Source organism: Delphinus delphis, chromosome 12 (assembly GCF_949987515.2).
Source record: "Delphinus delphis chromosome 12, mDelDel1.2, whole genome shotgun sequence".
Classification (NCBI taxonomy): domain Eukaryota; kingdom Metazoa; phylum Chordata; class Mammalia; order Artiodactyla; family Delphinidae; genus Delphinus; species Delphinus delphis.
Window position 1 is genome coordinate 70,383,841 of NC_082694.2, and position 14,246 is coordinate 70,398,086.

Here is a 14,246-nt window from a genome sequence, read left to right on the forward strand (position 1 = left end):
TTCTCTGTTGATGGACATTTAGGTTGCTTCCATGTCTTGGCTGTTGTAAATAGTGCTGCAATGAACATTAAGGTGCATATATCCCTTCGGGTTGTGATTTTTTTTTTTTTTTTTCCAGATATATGCCCAGGAGTGCAATTGCTGGGTCATATGGTGGTTTTTAAGTTTTTTAAGGAGCCTCCATACTGTTCTCCATGGTAGTTGTACCAATTTATATTCCCAACAACAGTGTAGAAGGGTTCCGTTTTCTCCACACAGTCTCCAGTATTTATTGTTTGTAGACTTTTTGATGATGGCCATTCTGCCTGGTGTGAGGTGATACCACATTGTAGTTTTGATGTGTATTTCTCTGATAATTAGTGATGTTGAGCATCTTTTCATGTGTTTTTTGGCCATCTGTATGTCTTCTTTGGGGAACTGTCTATTTAGATCTTGTGCCCATTTTTTGATTGAGTTGTTTTTTTGGCATAGAGCTGCATGAGCTGTTTGTATATTTTGGAGATTAATTCCTTGAGAATTTCTTGAGACTGTCTTTTCTCCATTGTATTTGCTTGCCTCCTTTGTCATAGATTAGTTGACCATAGGTGCATGAATTTATCTCTGGACTTTCTATCGTGTTCCATTAATCTATATTTCTGTTTTTGTGCCAGTACCATGCAATTTTGATTACAGTAGCTTTGTAGTGTAGTCTGAAGTCAGGGAGCCTGACTCCTCTAGCTCCATTTTTCTTTCTCAAGATTGCTTTGGCTGTTCTGAGTCTTCTGTGTTTCCATACAAATTGTAAACATTTTTGTTCTAATTCTGTGAAAAATGCCATTGGTAATTTGATAGGTATTGCATTGAATCTGTAGATTGTATTGGGTAGTATAGTCATTTTGACAATATTGATTCTTCTAATCCAGAAACATGGTATATCTCTCCATCTGTTCCTGTCATCTTTGAATTCTTTGCTCAGCATTTTATAGTTTTATGAGTACAGGTCTTTTGCCTCCTAAGGTAGATTTATTTCTGTGTATTTTTTTCATTTTGATACAGTGGTAAATGGAATTGTTTCCTTAATTTCTCTTTCTGATCTTTTGTTGTTAGTGTATAGGAATGCAAGAGATTTCTGTGTATTAATTTTGTATCCTGCAACTTTACCAAATTCATTGGTGAGCTCCAGTCGGTTTCTGGTAGCCTTGAGGATTTTCTGTGTATAGTATCGTGTCATCTGCAAACAGTGATAGTTTTACTTCCTCTTTTCCAATACAGATGCCTTTTATTTCTTTTTCTTCTCTGATTGCCGTGGCTAGAACTTTCAAAACTAGGTTGCATAAAAGTGGCGAGAGTGGACATCTGTATCTTGTTCCTGATCTTAGAGGAAGTTCAGTTTTTCACAATTGAGAATGATGTTAGCTGTGGGTTTGTCATATATGGCCTTTATTATGTTGAGGTAGGTTCCCTCTATGCCCACTTCCTGGAAAGTTTTTATCATAAGTGGGTGTTGAATTTTGTCAAAAGATTTTCTGCATCTATTGAGATGATAATATGGTTTTTATTCTTTAGTTTGTTAATGTGGTGTATCACATTGATTGATTTGCATATATTGAAGAATCCTTGCATCCCTAGGATAAATCCCACTTGATCATGGTATATGATCATGGTATATTGTTGGATTCGGTTTGCTAGTATATGTTGTTCATTTTAATTCCTTCATAGTTTTTTTCTCTCTCTGCTGGGTTTCATATACATTCTATTTCTGTTCAATTAGTTTTGGGTGTGCAACATGATGATTTATATATGTATATAGTGCGAAATGATTACCACTGTAAGTAAACATTCATCACCTCACACAGTTACATTTTTTTTATCTTGTGATGAGAACTTTTAAGATTTATTCTTTTAGCAAAAAAGTGGCCATCTTGATTTTCTTCCAGAACTATGGAAGTACTTTATAACAATTTAGAACTGATCTTTTTCTATTTGGACTTAAATAATATTATTATCTGACATTTCGCTCCTTTGTTTTTAATCTCACAGATCAGGCACTAGAATGCTATTGTTTTATGCAAGCATGTCTATCTTTCTCCATTGTATTCCAGCCCATCCATCTGCAGTGATTTTCCTTCCTGTAGTACAGGTTTTTGAGAACTTTATTTAGAGCATGTCTCTTGGTAGAAAATGCCCTCAATTTTTGTTTATTTCTATAAATATCTTTGTTTTATGTTCATTCTTGAAGGAGAGTTTAGTATACATATCATTATAGATTGTTGGTTATTTTCTCTCAGCATTTTATAGTTAACCCATTTGTTACAGATTCCTTCATTGTTAAGATGCTTGCTGTTATTCTGTTCCTTTTTAGGAAATCTTTCCCTTCCTATGGATGCTTCCAAGCTATTTCTTGTTCTTTGATGAGCAGTTTTACTAAGCATGGATTTCTTTTCATCCTGCTTTGAATATGTTTTGCTTCTAGATCTTTAGGTTTGTGGTTTTCATCAGTTCTGGTAAATGTATTGCTGAAAATTATTCAAATGTTTCCTTTTCCCATTCTCTTAATTTCTTCTTTCTGGGTCTCCAATCAAGCACACATGTATTAGACCTTCTCATTCTGTCATTCATGTTTCTGCTAAAGCTCTCAAAATGTTTTATCTGTCTTTTCTATATTCTGGATAAATTATTTGGCTATAATTCCCTCCTGTTTAATCCACTCATGGTATCTGATTTCAACAATTTTTAAAATTTAGTTTTTCAAAGTCTTTTTGTTCATTCCTGATTATTTTAGCCTCATCTTTACAATTACATTCTTTACTTCTTTAATTATTTTATACATAGCTATTCTGTATTCTATGTATGTGACAGTTTCAGTGATAGTAGTACTTCTAGGTCTAAATCTTTTATTTCTGGTTACTGCTTATTTTCTGTCACATTGGCATACCTCCTGGTTTGTTAGGGTAATCTTTGTGAGGCAGTGCTGGATTTTAATTTGTAGGAATCCTATGGGCCTAAGTTAAGGGGAATCCTTTCCTATCAAGGGAGATAACTTTTGTTTGTGCCAGGAGCCAGAGGTTACCCACATCCAGGACTGTGTAACTTTATGCAAGTATTCCTAATTGTAGAATTTATGGATCTTAGATTCCTATGCACCTTAAAATTTTGCTGTGTGTTGTTAAATTTTCTTCTAATAAGATTATACTGATTTCAGCCCCACCAGCATTATTTGAAAGGGGTTTTTGCTTTTTCCGTGAATAGTTCCATCACTATACTGCAATATTTGCCATTTGATAGACAAATGTTCATTAGTTCATTAGTTTAACTGACATTTCTTTAAATATTAATACCTTAGCAGCTGTTTATGGTTAGTCAACTATGAATTGCATGTTCATTCCTTTTGCTCATTTTTCTCTTGGTGATGTTTATCTTTTTCATGTTGATTTATAGATGCACATTTAATATCAAGAATAGTAACCTTCTGGGACTTGCCTGGCGGTCCAGTGCTTAAGACTCTGCCCTTCCTTTGCAGGGAGCATGCGTTCGATCCCTGGATGGGGAACTAAGATCCCGCATGCCGCGTAGTGCAGCCGGAAAAAAAAAAAAAGAATAGTAACCTTTTGTCATGGCTTGCAGATATTTTTCCAAGTTAGTCTTTTTTTTTTTTTGGTGCAAAAGTTTTAAACTTTGTACTCAAATCCATCAGTGTTTTTGAAAGACTGAAACCTTCCTATTGTGAACAGATTTTCTGTTGACTGCTAAGCTATTCAATCATAACATTTTTAGCTAATGCAAATAAAATTGATGAAAATAATTGTCACGGGAAGGGAAAAAGAGCCTCGATATGATTTATATATATATTTGAATTTTTCCATTTTTTAGTCATTCTGTGTATGTGTTATTTATTATAAACTTCCCTAGTGCCATTGAGAAATGATCGAGTCTCAAACATAAAATGTATTTTTAGTATGGGAAAAGATGTACTTTTACAGACTTTATTCCATTTTTGCAGGGAAGATAACTTATATTCTTTTATCCTTTATGAACGAACAAAACTTGGCTTTGTTTATTTCTGAGAACCTTAAATGTTACCTTCTTCACAGTGTGATATTTTAAAGTACTTACAACCGTGGTTTTTTTGCACTGCAGAGGAAGGTATAGTTTAGCTAGAAACAGGAATGTGAAGGAGGCCCAAGTGATGCTTTTCCATATTTTTATAGGGCAAATGAAGAGGACTAAATGTGCTGAAATTGATGTTGAGACACCAGACTCCATTCTGGTTAATACAAACCTACGAGCACTAATCAACAAACACACCTTTTCAGTCCTTCCTGGAGATTGCCAACAGCGACTGCTTCTACTACTTCCAGAGGTGGATCGACAGGTGCGTTCTTTCAGGCATATCAGCAGTTTTATAACCCATCTGGGGCTTCCTTCAATCATTACCTTTAGAACTCCTTAAGACTTTTTAAATGGCTTTTGTGTGTACCTGTAAAGAAGTGATATCAAAGGTGTTAAACAAGAAATAATATTTCTTAATAGGTTGGCCCTGTAAGGCTCATAAAGGAAAAGACCCCTCTTATCAGAAATGTCAAGATTATGGAATAAAATTTGTCTAGCTATCATATTAGGATGTAGACATCCGCAGAATATAGTTCAGGAGGAAGAATTGTCTTAAGGCATTACACTGGGGTTTTTGAATGGATTTTTGATGGGATTAAGAATGTTAATTAATTTTTCCTTCTTTTGTTAAATTTTTCTAAAACAAACATTTATTGCTTCAGTAATAAGTTTTGAAATCCAATATAAGTTATACTCCTTAAAAAAACAAAACAGTACCCAGAAGAAATGTCAAAGGTTTGGAAGAGTCTAGGCAGGGACCAGAGAGGTTTAGGTTGGTCAGGAATAAGGCAAAAGTCTAAGACTTAGGCTTTCATCAAGGAAGGAGTGACTAGCAAGTCACTCTCCCTTTTCATCTTCTGTTTCCTCCTCTGCAAAAGGATCATTATGATTTTGTGAGGTTTGTTCAATTCTGAGATTTTTTTTTTTAATTAATGATTATTTCGAAGTACCTATGTTCTAAGTAATCTGTTAGGCACTCCACTTTTTTCTAATTATTATAAAAACATTATGAGAGAGAGTTGTTTTCCCTGGTTTTACAGTAAGAAAACTAGATATATTCCCTAGTCTATAGAAAAGTCAAAACTAAATCTTCCTCATTCTGAAAATCATTCTTCTACTAGATTATATTGATATCAGTTTCATATTGCTATGAATCAGCACCTGTGAAAGGTCAGATTCTATTTCTGGGGAGTTCAGATAAGTCAGGTACACTACCAGCAGTAGGGACAAAGAAGTAAAACTGATCCTTCCCAGCTGCTGCTCTCCCCACCTTAACACTCCTTGGAGAAATTATAGCTTTGGGGATGCCCAGTTCTTGGTTAGAACAAGTTAGGAGACTGAAGTTTTGGCAGAGTTTTTAGAGAGCTTCTCTTCTTGCTAAGGATTGCTCTCATCTTTTTTAAAGACTCAAATTTTAGGTTGGGACTAATAACACAACACCTAACAGAGGATATATCTATAGAATTCTAGTGTGGGTTCCTCAGAACTGTCTTTTGACTAATGGCCCTTATCCTGTCTTAGAAGGAGAATTGCCACATGTAATTTCGGAATTAAAAGGGACCTTAAAACTTACCCAACTTCCCATTCCTGTGGGGTATTTTTAATAGGAGGTTACTTGCCTGTCTTTTTCAGTTACTGTGGTGGAGGACATAGTAATCTGAGAATATGGAATATGGAGTTTATTAGTGAAATTATTAGTGAATTTATTAATGAAATTCTGCTTCATTGTCAGATGAAATTTGGAGTTTATCAACAATTCTGGTTATTACTAGCATGAAACATTGGAAACCATCTTTTAGTATATGGAGTACTCAACAATGAACAGTCGAAAAACATTATTTAGACCAGAGAAAGGAATAAGGGAGGGGCATGGATTAAAACATCTCTCTTCAGATATATTTGAAGGCCAATCTTTGGAAGAGGTAAACTTCTTTGTTTCTCCAGGAAGCAAATTTGTGGTTAAAATAACATTTTTTTAAACAGTTGGAGCTATTAAATTGTAGAATGGATTGACTTGTTTTGGAGAAACTTGCACAGCACTGGAATATTCAAGGAGATGTTGGATGACCTGTCCTCATAGGGAAGCCTGTTACTCCTCTGCCAGATCTATAGAGTACAAATCAGCAGCCAGCAAACTGTAGCCCACAGGCCAATTTCAGCCCACTGCCTGTTTTTGTAAATAAAGTTTTATTGGCATTCAGCCACTCCCATTAGTTTCTGCATATTATCTATAGCTACTTTCTGCCACAGTGTCAAGAGTTGAGTTGTTGCAACAGAGAGTATATGGCCTATTCGTAGTCTATCTCTTAATAGGAAAAGTTTCCAATTTCTGCTCTAGGGCCAGGGGAAAACAATATTGGCCCAGATAGATTTAGAAAATAAAGTGAGTTGAGTTCCTTAATCCCTAGGATGTCCAAATAGTTACCTAAATTTTCTTCAAAAAATTGTTTATGACTTTAAGCTTAAATTTAGTCTTTTAATCCATCTAGAATATTTTTTATATTATTCTGAAATTGTGGCTCAGCGTATTTTCTACCGACTAGATGGCCAATTGTTCCAGCAGTACCTATTTATATAACCGTCTTTTTCTCTCAGTTTGAAATACCATCTTTGTTACATATTCTATTCATTTACAGGCAGTTTATATTTATAGGCACTCTCTCCTCTTTCACTCATTTCTTTATTCACTCTAATGCTAGTAATAATTGTTTTGATTGCAGTGGTTTTGTGTGGTATGCTTAATAATTGGAAAGGCAATTCCCCCCTCTCAGTTTTTCGTATTAATTTTTTTTCCATGTGAATTTTAAGATCTTTTGTGGGGTTTTTTGGTTTTTTTTTTACCGGTACGCGGGCCTCTCACTGTCGCGGCCTCTCCCGCTGCGGAGCACAGGCTCCGGACGCGCAGGCCCAGCAACCATGGCTCACGGGCCCAGCCGCTGCGCGGCACATGGGATCCTCCCGGACCGGGGCACAAACCCGCGTCCCCTGCATCGGCAGGCGGACTCCCAACCACTGCGCCACCTGGGAAGCCCAAGATCATTTTATTAATGAAAAATCTGCATAGAGGTTCTGGTATAAATCTAGATATTAACTTTGGGCAGAATGACAGTTAATAAAATCTCTAATGCAGAGAAGAATCTTAAAAAAAAAAAAACCTTTTGGCAAGACATCACAAATCAAGTCAGTGAACAGACAGATTGGAGGAAATATCTTTAAAGTACGTGGCAGTTTTACTATGTATAACATGCAAAGGATTCTCACAAGACAGTTAAAAATGAGCATCCTCATAGAGTAATGAGCAAATAATAGGAATTGGCATTTCACTAGATGGCAAATCTAAATATTCAATAAACATGCAAAAAGATACACAAAACTCTAGCAGTCAGGATGAAGGAAATTTTAATCATTTCAAACTCATTAATAGGCAAAAATTAAATAGCATGTTAATATCTCTTGTTCACAAGATAAGGAGTATGCTCGTGTATTTCTAGTAGAAATGTGAATTATTTTATTAGCCTTTCTGGAAAATAATCTAATAGTCTTTTAGTTACACACACACACACACACAAATATTTCTTTGCTTTCAGAACCTATCCCATAGAAAAAAGCACTAGTATATTCATCTTTACTGGAATGCTTATTGCAGCTTTGTTGATTATGGGAAAGCACTGGAAACAAAATATATGTTTATGATCAGGACATTGGTAAATGTATTGAGGGACATTGATACAGGGAAACAATCTGCAGCTATTATAAAGGAGCTAAAACTATGCCAGTTGACTTGGAGAGACTTCCACTTGTATTATGTGAGAAAAGTAAGTTTCAGAGTAGTGTATGTAACTTGGTCACAGTTTTGTAGAACAAATAATGAACCTCTCAGAAAAAACCTCTTATGTATGTATTTGTTTGCGGATGATTCTTTGAGTATAATTAACCAGTGGGGAATGGAATTGAAAGGAGAGGAAGAAGGGAGGAGAGGTAAACAGGAAAGAAGTTTTTTAGAAAAAAAATAATATTGCATTATAAAATAGAAGTGTCCATAATAAGCAGCATGGTATGATACAGTCATGTTTCTGTAAAATTTGACTTACACACATTCTTTTCTAAAAGGACAGGAACGTCAAATTCCACATGATACAATTGGCTTTCTTTCTAAGCTTTCTGTGGCTTATTCTTTGACCCAGGTTGGTCCAGATGGTCTGATGAAGTTAAATGGCTCAGCCCTTAATAATGAGTTCTTCACTTCAGCAGCCCAAGGCTGGAAGGAAAGACTTTCAGAAGGTAAGTGTTCAACTTTACGTGTCTCCTAGGATGTGTATGCACTTGGAGGGCATATTTGCACCTCTGAGCCTCAGTGGGTATTTGCCCAGTTTTGGAAAGCAAAAGATAGAACATTTCATAAGGTAGAACTAGCTATTCTATGTGAAACACATTGCTAGACTTTTATTTAGAGCATGTAACCAGGTTTGGCTCCAGGAGGAGTTCAGCAGCATGTTTCTTTAAGGGTTTAAAGTCACCTGGTAAACTAAAAAATATATAGACTTTTAGGCCCTATTCCTAAAGATTCTGTTTCATTAATTCTAGCTTAATGCCTAAGAATTGAAATTTTAATAAGCAGAATATAGAATTAGAGTTATTTTATGGTGCTGTGAATCATGGTTTGGTAAGCAGTGAGATAACTTCTTTCTTGCTGCCCAATCTCAATGAAACTAACAGTAAAAAGAATCTAAAAAACTAAGAACTTTTTAAAAAACTGCTTTGAGAAATGTTTCACGTACTATAAAATTCACCCATTTGCAGCATACAGTTCAGTAGCAGCCAGAGCATTTTAATAAATACAGGTTATGATCAAGAATTGCTACCTGTGGTTACTGCTTTGCCGTGTTTCTAATTCTGATCTAACAGATTTATAGAGGGTATATTACAAAGCATAAAAATGTGATTGATTGACTGCGTAGCATGTAGTATCGGTCACTATTAGCAGTTCTTAACCCTGACTGCTCATTATAATCACTTGTGGTATTTTTTTAAAATACAGACATCCGGGCCCCAAAAACAATGATTTTGTTTTGCCTGCACTTCAGTGGGTTTTTTTAATATCTCTACTTTTCACAGTAGTTGTTGACTTTTCCCTTCCTGTTTTTCTTTTCAGGGCAAATTCTGTGTAGAAGGGATCTCTTACTGATTACTTTCAACCTTTCTCTTTCTTAAAGATTTCCTTGAGCAGAGACCCCCTTTTTCTGAAAGAGTCAGAATCACATGAGCACTTTAAAACATACCTGTTACCAGTACTTTCTTTTAGAATAATTTGGATTTATGTTCCCTACTCCCCAACTTTTAAAAGTAGATATTATCAACAGTGATACCTTGATTATTATGTTACTTTTTTTTTTGCATATGAGCAGTCATTGCTATACCTGTAGTCATGCGATCATATTTCGTGAGCAGCAAAAACTTTGAACACTGTATACATGTGAACAGAATTCAATACTATTTATTCCTCATTCTATCAAGCACAGTAGACACAACCAAAGAGCAGAAATTCAGAAGTTCTGGGTTGGATTCTGACAGTCAGATCCCTCTTTTCCCACTCATATGCCTAGGACTGTGATATCCACTGTCCTGTAACACTTTTCCTTTCCCTCTTCTTACCCCCAAGAGGTCTTAAACTTCAAATCTGCCATTTCCACTTCTTATTCTCTAATGTCCTGGGTATTAGAGAATAAAAAAACAGCCTGTCTGGGTCACAGGTTTGACGATGGCTTACCAAGCACATTCACTGTTCTCTGCTGATGGAGTGGGAAGAATTGAGGTGTGGTTGGTAGTTTTGAAAATAAATGGCATATTCAGAGCAGCTGGGTCTTTGGCATATTGAGTGTCTTGTTGCTAGGGCACTAGACTCGTACAGTTTCTGGAACAATTAGAAAACTGACACCTCCAAAATAACTCCCTACTTTTTTTGTTTTTTTGCCATACCGTGCAGCTTGTAGGATGTTAGCTCCCCAACCAGGGATTGAACCTGGGCCCACGGCAGTGAAAGCACAGAGTCCTAACCACTGGGCCACCAGGGAATTCCTACTACCTACCTTTTTACTGGAACCTCAAATGTCTTTAAGCAGGGCCATAACTGTTCATTATGCAGTTAGAGCTAAAAGGCCTAAAACACAGGTTGCCTTGGAGAAACAGAACTTTTTAATAATAAAGTGTCCAGTGGCATTATTTACTGAAAGCCTATGACCAGATGACTATTTTTCCAGTGGAAAAGAAATGACAGACTCAAGGTTTGTAAGAAATCTAGAGAGACTATGATATTTGAAGCAGAGGTGAGGGTTGCTACAAGGAAGGCCCAGAGAAGTGGCCAGTTAACTTCAGCTGCGCACTGGCAACTACATGGAGTGCCGTGCAAGGGTTTTTATTTCACCTGACGGCTCCTAGGTAGTTCCCCTTACAATGAGGAATTTTGGGGAATTTCTGTTACTTTCATGTGATAGTATTCTGACTCCTGCATGAGTCTGTCATGATTTACAAATAGTTGAAAGTAGCAAATAGCATATTTCTATTGAATATCTTTTTTTTCCCCCTTGGTACATACAGGTGAGTTTACACCTGAGATGCAGGTGAGAATTCGACAAGAGATTGAGAAGGAGAAAAAAGTAGAGCCTTGGAAAGAACAATTTTTTGAAAGCTACTATGGTCAGAGGTAAATATCAAGACAGGTTCTATAAACCAGTGTTAATTCCTATACATACGTCATGTGGTGCTTCATCTTATTACCTTTCCAGAAAATCTACTCTGCGATTTCCTTCATTTTTTTCCACTAGTTCTTTTTTACCAAGAAAAATATTTTTTTCTTACGAATCGTAGGTACACAGAGTTGGATTACTCATAATCCTTGACTCTTTTTTTTTTTTTTTTTAATATTTGGCCGTGTCGGGTCTTAGTTGTGGTGCGTGGGTTCTTCATTGTGGTGTGCAGGCTCTTCCTGTGGCGCACGGGCTTCTCTCTAGTTGTGGCGTGTGGGTTTTTCTCTCTCTAGTTGTGGCGCATGGGCTCGAGGGTGCATGGGCTCCAGAGCACACGGGCTCTCTCGTTGAGGCACTCAAGCTCATTAGTTACAGCGCACGGGCTTAGTTGCCCCGCAGCATGTGGAATCTTAGCTCCCTGACCAGGGATCAAACCTGTGTCCCCTCCATTGTAAGGCAGATTCTTTACCACTGGACCACCAGGGAAGTCCTAGTCCTTGACTCTTAACACATTACCATTGTAGATGGTGTGGTTTCTTTTTTTTTATTAAAAAAAAAAAAGATTTTATTATCTTGAATTAGAGTCCTTACTTTGAGTAGATTGGTTTTTCTTCCAGTAACTTTATAATACATAAGAATACTGAAGTTCTATATATTTTTTATTGTAGTCAGTTATCCCACAATAGGATAACTTATCCAGAATCACTAAGGAATCCTGTAATATGGACCATTGTATTCAACGTGTAATTAAACAGCCTTTCTTCTGTAGAAGGCACTGGGAGATATTCATAGCTGAAACAAGATACAGACCCTTTTCTCAAGGGGCTATATAGTCTGAGTCAGTTTTCTTCCTAACAGAAAAAAATCTTAAAATCTTAAGGGGGGATTTCCCCGGTGTTCTAGTGGTTAGGACTCGGCGCTTTCACTGCTGTCCCCCGGGTTCAATCCCTGGTCAGTGAGCTAAGGTCCCACAAGCCATGCGGTGCAGCCAAAAAAAAAAAAAAAATCTTAATGGGGACACTTAAATAGATGACAGTGGAGCTGTATTGTTTGAAATAGAATTGAACACCCGGAGTTTTAATGGTCTGTTAGTCTCCCTTCCTACCTAATGGCAGCCTTTAAGGATACTCCATAACCATAGCTTGAGAACGAATGGCTCTTTTCCTTATCTCCATGTAGTGTTCATTGATCCCCTTCATGGTCATTTCAGAAGTGATTCTTAATGAGATGAAGAGTGCCGTACACCAATTTTTCTACCTTCTTGGTATGAGCTTTGAGCTTTTCTACAGAAACGAGGGTGAATACATTTAGACCATTTTTATAGGCAGCAGTTATTCCATAAATATTGTTCATTCCCTCCTTATAAGATGGAGCATTACAGCCATTCTTGGGTCTTTCTGTTTTTAGCTATTACTTTTTGCCAGCTTTTTGGAAGGACTATATTTGATTACTGTCCAGATTTGTCCTCAGCCATTCCATCTCAGGGGTGCGGTACTGATTATTGAAGTCACCAAAGAGGGCTATCTTGTTTTTGCTTGTTGTAGGAGGAGTCTCTAGTGACCCCTACAGGGTAGCCTAGCTCTTAGCCAGGCCACACTGTGGAAGTCTCACTTGGTCTTCACTCCCAGGATAGCTCAGAGGCACTTGATCTCAGAATTTTAGAGCTATACCAAGTGAAATTTAAACAGGCTTTCCAAAAACTCAGAGTTCTCGTTTTCAACCTCTAGCGAATATTGACAGCCAGCTCTCCTACTGTCTCCCCTGGGTCCCTTAGATTTCTTGGGCCAGCCTTTCTACAGGTACTGCAGAGTAGAGCTGATCACTGTCCAAACCCACAGTCCCAGGGTACATGGGTCTTTGTCTTCCTTAACTTCTCTGTGGGTAGTCTGTGATCCATGCCTCTAGGCAATGTAGCCCCTTTGTAAGCAGAAGTAATAATAATTAACATTATATTGAGCTTTTATTATGTGCTAGGTGCTATTCTAAGTAGTGTACATGCATTAATTTAGTTACTCATAATAGCAACAACGTACAATTAAAGAAACTGAGATACAGAAGACTTGTCACTTACTTATTACATGGATAGTAGGTATCAGAGCTAGGATTTGAATCCAGGCACTCTGGCTCCAGACCCTTCACTAATATTAATAATAGTGAAGATGATATATGAAAATTACCTACTAAGTGTCACAGGTTCTTCTAGGCATTGCCATACACCGTTGTCTCATATTCAATAACATAGGCCATTTCTCAACTACAATATTTCTTTCTTCCGCCTTTTAGTTCTGGCCTGAGCCTTGAAGATTCAAAGAAATTGACAGCTTCACCCAACGATCCCAAAGTAAAGAAAACCCCAGCTGAGCAACCAAAATCCATGCTTCCTTCAGAGGCCTCTCCTGTCAATATAGTCTCAGTAATTCCCCAGTTAGTGTCTAAAGAAGAAGTACTACAGCTGCCATCACCAGTCAGAAAAGAAGAGCGTGAAAGCCAAGATAAGATGCAGCCAAAGTCCAAATCCCCAGAGCCCCTGCTTTCCTCAGCTCCCAATACAGATGAGCTTAGCAGCGTCCCTCCCATCAAGTGCCCAAAGGATGAGGCTCTCTTGGAGCAAAAGCCAGTTGCCTCTGCTGAACAGAAGTCTGAGAAAGAGAGTCATCTCACTACAACTTCAAATTATAATAAAAATGAAAGCCAAGAAGCTTTAGTTATATCCCTGAGCAAACCCAAGAGCCCTGGGGTAGAAACAACAGTAGTGAAGCCCATAGTAGAAGCAGGTCTACAGGAGACCACTATGAAAGAGCCTCCATCAGCTCTGGCTGATCACAGCCCAGAAAACCTCAAGAGGAAACCTTCTGTCACCCAAGAAGAGGCCCCTATAAGCTGGGAGAAGAGACCACGTGTCACTGAGGATCGCCAGCACCAGCAGCCATTTCCAGTCTCCCCACAGCCCTTTCTCAGTAGAGGGGACAGGTTCCAGGTGCGGAAAGTACCACCTCTCAAGGTAAGAGAGCGGGAAGAATTGAAAAAGAAAGATGGTCTGAACACTAAGTTTTTGGTTGTACCTACTAAGTTTCAAATATTTGTGGTATTTCTTAATGCAGAAGCAGTTGTATATATTTGATATGCATGTAACTGTGGTCATACACGAGTAAAATTATTAAGAAACAGGCATTTAGAACTGCATCCTTATATGTATATATATAGCTGATTCACTTTGTTCTACAGCAGAAACTAAGACAACATTGTAAAGCAATTGTATTCCAATAAAAAAAAATAGTAAATAAAAGAACTGCGTCCTCACAGATCCTTTTTGGGGTTTGAATACTTATTCAGATATCTGAATATCTAATGCAGTCCACCCCCACCCACACCCCTGCTGGCTACTCTTGTATTTTAAGACAGTTATGGAAAGTA

The 14,246-nt window shown here is 37.4% G+C and overlaps 1 protein-coding gene across 1 annotated transcript in view; it reads left to right on the forward strand.

The window, feature by feature from the left end:
• The window catches only part of ASXL2 (ASXL transcriptional regulator 2), a 133,105-nt gene that overhangs the window by 104,569 nt on the left and 14,290 nt on the right, over positions 1-14,246 (forward strand). The window contains exons 8-11 of the mRNA XM_060026977.1: positions 4,188-4,351; positions 8,274-8,370; positions 10,684-10,789; positions 13,116-13,833. Coding sequence (XP_059882960.1) covers positions 4,188-4,351; positions 8,274-8,370; positions 10,684-10,789; positions 13,116-13,833 — 1,085 coding nt within the window. The remainder of the gene's footprint in view (positions 1-4,187; positions 4,352-8,273; positions 8,371-10,683; positions 10,790-13,115; positions 13,834-14,246) is intronic.